At 45.9% G+C, this 9,647-nt stretch overlaps 1 protein-coding gene and 1 pseudogene across 1 annotated transcript; one reads left to right on the plus strand and one right to left on the minus strand.

The window, feature by feature from the left end:
- Positions 1–499: 499 nt before the first annotated feature.
- LOC108589928 (histone H3.3A-like) lies at positions 500–1,513 on the plus strand. Its single transcript, XM_017968703.5, has one exon. It carries the CDS (start codon positions 610–612, stop codon positions 1,018–1,020), a length of 411 nt encoding a protein of 136 aa, XP_017824192.1. The 5' UTR covers positions 500–609; the 3' UTR covers positions 1,021–1,513.
- Positions 1,514–6,593: 5,080 nt separating this feature from the next.
- LOC100410814 (Parkinson disease protein 7 pseudogene) lies at positions 6,594–8,920 on the minus strand (annotated as a pseudogene).
- Positions 8,921–9,647: the final 727 nt, after the last annotated feature.

The raw sequence follows: 9,647 nt of genomic DNA on the forward strand, positions 1-9,647 counted from the left end.
AGCAATTCTCCTGCCTCAGCCTCCCGAGTAGCTGGGATTACAGGTGTGCGCCACCATGCCCAGCTAATTTTATTTGTATTTTTAGTAGAGACGGGTTTCCGCCTTGTTGACCAGGATGGTCTCGATCTCTTGACCTCGTGATCCACCACCTTGGCCTCCCAAAGTGCTGGGATTACAGGCGTGAGCCACCGGGCCCGGAAAGCCTTGTGTTTTTTAATGTCCCATTGACCAAAGCAAATCAAATGGCCAAGCCCCATCTGAGAGTGTGGAAAAATGAACTCTACCTCTTGCAGGGAGGAGCTGAAAGTTCCATCACAAAACGGTGTGCATCCAGGGATGGCAAGAATTTGAGGCCATTTTTGTGATCTATCACCGAGATTGTCCTTGGACAGAAAATTCAAGGCTAGCAGTTATTTTTTGTTGTTGTTGGCACATCAAACATACCATTGTCTTGTTTTCTGGTTTCTGTAGTTTGTGTTAAGAGGTTGTCTGTTGAATTGTGTTCGCAGCCGCCGCCGCGCCGCCGTCGCTCTCCAACGCCAGCGCCGCCTCTTGCTCGCCGAGCTCCAGCCGAAGGAGAAGGGGGGTAAGTAAGGAGGTCTCTATACCATGGCTCGTACAAAGCAGACTGCCCGCAAATCTACCAGTGGTAAAGCACCCAGGAAGCAACTGGCTACAAAAGCCGCTCGCAAGAGTGCGCCCTCTACTGGAGGGGTGAAGAAACCTCATCGTTACAGGCCTGGTACTGTGGCACTCCGTGAAATTAGACGTTATCAGACGTCCACTGAACTTCTGATTCGCAAATCTTCCTTCCAGCGTCTGATGCAAGAAATTGCTCAGGACTTTAAAACAGATCTGCGCTTCCAGAGCGCAGCTATTGGTGCTTTGCAGGAGGCAAGTGAGGCCTATCTGGTTGGCCTTTTTGAAGACACCAACCTTTGTGCTATCCATGCCAAACGTGTAACAATTATGCCAAAAGATATCCAGCTAGCACGCCGCATACGTGGAGAGCGTGCTTAAGAATCCACTATGATGGGAAAGATTTCATTCTAAAAAAAAAAAAAATTCTCTTCTTCCTGTTATTGGTAGTTCTGAACGTTAGATAATTTTTTTTCCATGGGGTCAAAAGGTACCTAAGTATATGATTGCGAGTGGAAAAATACGGGACAGAAATCAGGTATTGGCAGTTTTTCCATTTTCATTTGTGTGTGAATTTTTAATATAAATGCGGAGACGTAAAGCATTAATGCAAGTTAAAATGTTTCAGTGAACAAGTTTCAGCGGTTCAACTTTATAATAATTATAAATAAACCTGTTACATTTTTCTGGACAATGCCAGCATTTGGATTTTTTTAAAACAAGTAAATTTCTTATTGACGGCAACTAAATGGTGTTTGTAGCATTTTTATCATACAGTAGATTCCATCCATTCACTATACTTTTCTAACTGAGTTGTCCTACATGCAAGTACATGTTTTTAATGTTGTCTGTCTTCTGTGCTGTTCCTGTAAGTTGCTATCAAAATACATTAAACTATTAAAAAAAAAAAGAGGTTGTCTGTTAGTCAAACTGCACAACCGTAAAAGTTATCAACCCACCCCCCAGCTGCTTGGAATATTTTCTCTTTGTCTTTGATTTTCCTCAGTTTTACTATGATGTGCTTAGGTGTGGTTTTTTGTTTGTTTGTTTTATCCCGCCTTCAGTCCATGTGACTTCTAAAAACTGACTTGATTCTTTCACCAGTTTGGAAATATTTCAACCATTAACTCTTCAAATATTATCTGTGCCCTATTTTCTCTCACCTTGCTTTTCTAGACTCCAGTTAAGCATATATTAGGTCAAGTGTGGTGGCTCATGGCTGTAATCCCAGCACTTTGGGAGGCTGAGGTAGGAGGATCCCTTGATTTTAGGAGCTTAAGACCAACCTGGGCAACATAGTGAGACCTCATCTCTACAAAAAAATGAACTAAATTAGCTGGGCATAGTGGCATGTGTCTGTAGTGCTACCTACTCAGGAGGCTGAGGCAGGAGGATTGCTTGAGCTCAGGAGGTTGAGGGTGCAGTAAACCAAGATTGTGCCATTGCCCTCCAGCCTGGGCAACACAGCAAGACCTGCTCAAACAAAACAAACAAATATACATTAAACCTTCTTTCTGTGTCCCCTATGTCTCTTACCTCCTTTTTCCTTGTCTTTTACCATCTTTTTTTTTTTTTTGAGACGGAGTTTCACTGTTGTTACCCAGGCTGGAGTGCAACGGCGCGATTTCGGCCCATCTCAAGCTCTGCCTCCTGGGTTCAGCCAGTTCTCCTGCTTCAGCCTCTAGAGTAGCTGGGATTATAGGCACGCACCACCATGCCTAGCTAATTTTTTGTATTTTTGGTAGAGACGGGGTTTCACCATGTTGACCAGGATGGCCTCGATCTCTTGACCTTGTGATCCACCTGCCTCAGCCTCCCAAAGTCCTGGGATTACAAGCTTGAGCCACCGTGCCTGGCCTGCACTTCTAATTTTAATTTGTATATTTTATGTTTCTAAATTTTTCTTTCTTTCTTTCTTTTTTTGAGACGGAGTTTCGCTGTTGTTACCCAGGCTGGAGTGCAACGGCGTGATTTCGGCTCACCGCAACCTCTGCCTCCTGGGTTCAGGCAATTCTCCTGCCTCAGACTCCCGAGTAGCTGGGACTACAGGCGCGCCCCACCACGCCCAGCTAATTTTTGTATTTTTAGTAGAGATGGGGTTTCACCATGTTGACCAGGATGGTCTCGATCTCTTGACCTTGTGATCCACCTGCCTTGGCCTCCCAAAGTGCTGGAATTATAGGCGTGAGCCACCGCACCCTGCCTTGTTTCTAAATTTTTCATTAGATTCTTTTTGTAGTTTCAAATTATCTGCTGAATTTCTCAATTCTGTCTTTCATTTCCTTGAGTTATTAAATATAATAATTTTAAATTCTGTATCTGACAATGCCATGATTTGCAGTCCTGGTTGCTCTATTTTTATTATATTGCTTTTCTAATTTTATTTTTATTACATTTTCTTTTCTCCTTACGAGCTGTTAATCTGCTTATTTTTAAGACAAGGTCGAACACTGTCGCCTAGGCTGGAGTGTAATGGTGCATCACAGCTCACTGTGAACTCCTGGGCTCCAGCAATCTACCTGCCTCAGCCTCCCAAGTGCTGGGATTACAGGGATGAGCCACCATGCTGGGCCTTGTCCTGGTTATTTTTTATTGAGTGCTAGACATTGTGAGTAGAAAACTATAAATCATTTGAGGCCAAGGACAATGTTATCTGCCTCCAGAAAAAATTTACATTTGCTTCTGGCAGGCAGCTGGGGCAGTAGAAATTCTGATCACCTTAATCCAATTTTTAGGGATTGAAAGAGCGTAAATCTTGACTATAGTCCCTTAGGGGACAGGGATACAGTCCTTAGGATGCTATTCTACTTCCAGTTTACACTTATTCCTAGATTTTTGGGTTTCCAACACAAAGCATAAGGGGCTTACTAGGGCCCTCCTCCTTGGTGAGCCCTGAACTCTGATTTTTGACTCCTTACCGCATAAGTCTGCTAAGATTTCCGCTCAGCTTCTTGGGCTCTCAGCTGTCTCTGCTGGAATTAGCAGGTGGTCATAGGGGATAAGCAGCCTTAAATGCTGAGCTCATCTCTCAGCTCATTTCCTTTCTCCCATATCTTGGTCCCTGTTTTGTTGTTCTCAGTGGTGGCTGTGATTCGAATTACTTATTTTGTCATTGCCAGACACAAGTCATTCGGCACTGTTTTAGGCTCTATTTATATTGTTGGGTCTACATATAATCTTACAGGTACTGCATAGTGCTCCCTAATGTTTTATCTGCTTCCTCAGTCACTGCAAATAATGCTGCAATGGCTTTTGTCATGAGGCCACCTTATACCTTGTGTAAGAATTTCTTTTTCCCTTTTTTTTTTGTTTTGGACAAGGTCTTGTTCTGTCACCCAGGTTGGAGTGCAGTAGCATGAACATGGCTCACTGTAGCCTTAACCTCCTGGACTCAATCAGTCCTCCTGCCTAAGCCTCCCACATAGCTGGTACCACAGGCATGAGCTACCACACCTGACTAATTTTTGTATTTTTTTGTAGAGATGGAGTCTCACCATGTTTCTCAGGCTGGTCTCAAACTCCTGGGTTCAAGCAATTCTCCCACCTCATCTCCCAAAGTGCCAGGATTACAGTCGTGAGCCACCACGCCCAGACAAGAATTTTTGTGATATATACCCAAGAGCAGAATTACAGAGAAATGCCAGAATTATCCGACCTAGTGTATATGTTATTTGATGAGATACTGACACATTGTTCTCCGGAACGGCTGTGTTGGTCTGTATCTCCAACAGCAGTACATGAATGCTGTCTAGCCCCACATCCCTGTAAGCATTTGCTGTCACCTGCATTTCTAGGTGTGTGCGTGTTTGCCAATCTAATGGGTATGAAGCAATGCTGTTGTTTTGAATTACATTCCTCTGATGATCAATGGGCTTGCATATCGTGGGTGTGGAATGGCTGCTGTTGATGCTCCAACCTCTGAGGAAGGGGTGTCATGTGGTGGGTTCTGAGAAGGAGGAACTGAACTACAGCCTGAAACAACGACTGGCGCTACAGCAACAGGAATAGAAAGCAGACAGGAAGGAGCAAGACCCTTCTCTCCTTCCCAGCCTTCCAGTCTCCCTCTAGTGTTCCAGTTGGTGGAAACAGCCAGCCAGAAGACAAAGAAGGAATGTGAGTTCAGAGTCCCAGCACCAGCCTCACAAAGCAGAGTATGGCACCTTCCGCACCCCCACCCCTTTGCCTTCGCAACACCAATTCAAAGCCTTCTTACATACATTTGAATTTCCATCAGCAGTAATGACAAGTTTGTCTTTGCTTAACAAGATGCCAGTATCCTTTATACAAATATGCTCCTCTCTCTCCCCAAGACAGGAGACATAAAGTCCCAACAGTCTTTGTAATCATCTCCAAATGACAGTCATGGTATTGATGATATTAATTTCTCCTTTATATAAAGTTAACCATCAAAACAACTCCCATTGGCTGGGTGCGGTGGCTCACACGTGTAATCTCAGCACTTTGGGAGGCTAAGGCAGGAAGATGGCTTGAGTCCAGGAGTTTGAGACCAACCTGAGCAATATAATAAGACCCTGTCTCTACAAAATATTACAGATAAAAATATTGTTCAACATGGTGGTGCATGCTTGTAGTCTCAGCTACTCAGGAGGCTGAGGCAGGAAAATCCCTTGAGCCAAAGAGGCAGAGGTTGCAGTGAGCCGAGATTGTGCCACTGTACTCCAGCCTGGGCGACAGAGCTACACTGTCCCAAATAAAAAAGAGAGAGAGAATCAAAGTCTGTAAGTACTGTTTCGTGTCAGAGAGGACGACAGATGGGCGTTGGCCCTGCCAGGTTAAACGAAACGTGGTCTTTGAAGTACAAATACATGCGCTAACACTATTTGACAGAGCAGTAGCAAGCTTGACTTAGTAAAGTGACTGCGTCTGAAACAGCAGGTACAATCAGTTCACACATGGTCATTCTTGAAGTGCCATCCACCTTCTGCAAATGCCAAATAGACAGATTGCATATGAAACACATCACAACTGCAACCTTCAAGTTCAAGACACTAATCTGCAATTTCCCTCACAATAATGACTTTGGGTTCCTTTCTCTCTATTAGGCAAGGGTTGTTCTGGCATCTCAATATCACTGAATTTAGGCCATAGTTGAGTTCCAGTTTAAGCCAACCAACCACAAAGGCTGTTAGAGTCACTTTTAGCTCAAGAAATTGTGCCCAATCCAATGTTATGCCCATCCCCTTTGGTAGAACAGCCTTAGAATTCACTCCCACACATATTCATCCAGGTTTTTGCAAATATTTTTTTTAACAAAAATCATGTTATTGTTTTGGTGTCTAAGTTTTCCTCTTGGGTCTTCACTCTGTGGTGGACTGCACCCTCATTATGGGAGCGGGAGTGTTGTGATGGGTCCTGAGAGGAAAATGGGTCACTTCTTGCCAGGCATCAGGGGACTACCAGGTCAGACCTAAAAATTCTCTTACTCCTTGTACCTGCAGGGCTAACAGTGTTAAATCAAAGACAAACTGTAATTACTTGGGTTACAGAATCAAAACATCAGCTGAATTCCCAGCCTTACCATGTGTCTCACATGAAATGTCAGGCGGTGGTCGGAGGAGTGAGACCCTGAAACTTACCACTGCTTTCAAGCTCAAGGATGCAAACAAACCCCATCTTTCAGAGTATAATTCCTGCCAATTTTGCTATCAACTGGGATCCAGTCAAGAAGTGGAAAGGATGACAGTTCCTCCCTTGGAGCACGCAGTTGAGATCACAAGTGATCCTCCTGCCTCAGCCTCCAGAAGTAGCTGGGACTACAGGCACATACTTTTTGCATTTTTTGTAGACAGGATCTGTCCAACTCCTGGGCTCAAGTGATCCTCCCAGCTCAGCCTCCCAAACTGCAGGACTACAGGTGTGAGGCACCCAGCCTCCTCTGCTTTAGGTTTTCTGTTTGTTGTTTGTTTTTGCTAAATGTCCTGTTTATTCTGCAAACAAGGCTTAGAAATGTATAGACACAATTTGTAGGTTGGAAGATCTCTGTGTAGTTATGACTTCAAAACTATGCTTCACAAAAGCAGTAGTGAGGGCAGCTTAGGAACACATTAACCTACCATTGTTTTGTTCACAGCGAACACAGTGAGAATAGATTCCTAAGGCCTGTTTCTCTAGGTGACTGTCACATTTTGCTGCTCTAGTCTTTAAGAACAAGTGGAGCCTTCACCAGAGCCACCACCTCCTTGCCGTTCAGGGCTTCAACAATTGCAAGCACGAACTCAAAGCTGGTGCCAGGCCCACGGCTTGTAAGAATCAGGCCGTCCTTTTCCACCCGATTCTCAGAGTGGGTGTAATGACCTCCGTTCATCATTTTGTCTTTAGCAAGCGGATGTGTTGTAACTTTACTTCCGAAACCTATTTCATGAGCCAGCAGAGCAGTAGGACCTGCACAGATGGCGGCCATCAGGCCCTTCCGGTTTTCCTGTTCCTTCAGTATCTCCTTCACAGCAGCAGACTCAGATAAATTCTGTGCACCCCCATTGCCTCCTGGTAGAACCAGCATTTCATATGGTCCCTCTTTTTTTGCATCTTCGAGACTGGCATCAGGACAAATCATGACATCACGGCTACACTGTACTGGGTCTTTTCCAGCCAGACCTGCAACGGTGACCTTTACCCCAGCTCGCCTCATGACATCTACAAGGATGAGGGTCTCCATTTCCTCTGCTCCTTTAGCCACGACTAGAGCTTTTTTGGAAGCTATTTTTATATGTTTTAAAGGCTGTACCCCGCGCCTCTTCCCGCGGATGCGGCACCCCGGCCCGTCGGGGACCACTCACGCTATACCATGCTGAAGGTGGATGTGGGCTGGTTTTTTTTTAGACAAAATCCTGCTCTGTCGCCCAGGCTGGAGTACAGTGGTGCGATCTGGGCTCACTGCAACCTCTGCCTCCCGGGTTCAAGTGATCCTTTTGCCTCAGCCTCCTGATAAGCAGAGATTACAGGCATGTGCCACCATGGCCAGCTAATTTTTGTATTTCTAGTACAGACGGGGGTTTCACCATGTTAGCCAGGCTGGTCTAGAACTCTTGACCTCATGATCCGCCCACTTCCGCCTCCCAAAGTGCTGGAATTACAGGCGTGAGCCGTCGCACCTGGGTCGGTCTCCTCTGTTTGAAGAGTTCTAACTCCCTTTGCTCCCCAACCTTAGGGGCTATATTATTTTCCTGGAGCTGCCATACCAAAGTGCCACAAACCAAGTGGCTTCAACAGCAGATATGGATTCTCTCACAGTTCTGCAGGGAAGAAGCCCCAGATCAAGGTTGCAATTAGATATGGCTGTTCCACTGCAGTCCTGTGTGGGCAACAGAGGGAGATTCTGAAAGAAGAAAGAAAGAGAGAAAGAGAAAGCAAGAAAGAAAGCAAGAGAGAGGGAGGGAGGGAGGGAGGGGAAAGAAATGAGAAACGGAGGGAGAGAGAAAGGAAGGAGTGAGAGAGAAAGAAAAAAAGAAAGAAAGAAAATAAAAGATGGAAAGAAGGAAAGAAAGGTTAGAGAGAGGCCCACAGAGCTGAAGCTGGGTCTCTGAGGTGGGACATGGCCTGGCCAGTTGTCAGGTGGAAGCTGGGATACAGACTTCTAAGGAGCACGGTTCTGGCTGCTGCTGGGGTCTCTGAGCTCAGGGGATGGCCTAGTGCTCAGATTGTTGAGCAAAGGGCACTGGGTATCTGGTGGTGGTGTCTCAGATATGGGATGTAATTAAGCTGGTTTTGCAAGTGTTGAGAGATCTGAAAATTGGTGCGCACAGGACGGAGCAGATCCCTTCTTCCTCCTCCAGCCTTGCCGTCTCCTTCACACACCCCTGGCTGATAGAGGCTAGAAGGGAGGCACTGGCAAAGCAGAAACATCACCAAGCACAGGACAGCAAAGAGGGTTTCACACACACATGCTACTAGCCAGCACTGCTCCTCCTAGGGCATGGATCTCAGAGAAAGGGCTACATATGTCCACTTTATCCATGGGGCTACAGCTGGAAACAAACCACACGTCCATCAATGGGGGGAATGGGTAAGTGAATGGCAGTACATGAGTACAATGGCTACTCATTGGCATCACGGAGGGAAGAAGGGACACAGACAGCAACCTGATGAGTCTCATAGAACCGATGCGAGAAAGAAGCTGACACAAAGGACTCCAGGGCACGTGGTTCCATTTCCATCCCAGTCAGGAGCAGGTGAGACCATCCACAGCCAGAGACTGACTGCCTGGAGCCACGAAGGGGCTCTCTGTGGTGGTGCCAATGTTCTTTAGTTTGGTCTGAGTCATGGTTGCATGTGTTGATAGGCAGGTTAAAAAAACGATCAAGGGTGTGTACTTGATTTTCTGCACGGTAACCCTCAATAAGGACATGTTTTGTGGATTTTTAGGGCAGTGGAGTTAAACGGACAACGCCAGCGTGAGCCCCAATGTCAGCTATGGGCTTTAGTTCACGCCAGCGTCTCACTCATGGATCATCAGTCGTAACAATTGTACATCATGGGAGGTGGGGGTTTAAGGGAAGTATTCCCTCCCTTCCACTTGATTTTTCTGCAAACCTAAAATTGCTCTAAAAAACAAAAGGCCTTAAATTTTTAAAAACCCAGGGAAGCAGCCCAGGACCAATGTGGCAGCTCCATATCCTCAGGCCTTTGGGCTCCCTGTGTTGCAGACAGGGGCCCAGATTCAGGGGCTCACGTCTGTAATCCCAGCACTTTGTAAGACTGAGGCAATCAGATTACCTGAGGTCAGGAGTTAGAAACCAGCCTTGACAACATGGCAAAACTCCGTCGCTACTAACAATACAAAAATAAGCTGGGCGTGGTGGCGCGCGCCTGTGATCCCAGCTACTCGGGAGGCTGAGGCAGAACAATCACTTGAACCCGGGAGGTAAAAGTTGCAGTGAGCAGAGATCGTGCTACTGCACTCCAGCCTGGGTGACAGAGCGAGACTCCATCTCAAAAAAAAAAAAAAAAAACCAAACAAACAAAAAAAATGTGCCAGCACAAGTGTGCCC

This window comes from Callithrix jacchus, chromosome X (assembly GCF_049354715.1).
Source record: "Callithrix jacchus isolate 240 chromosome X, calJac240_pri, whole genome shotgun sequence".
NCBI classification, from domain to species: Eukaryota; Metazoa; Chordata; class Mammalia; order Primates; family Cebidae; genus Callithrix; species Callithrix jacchus.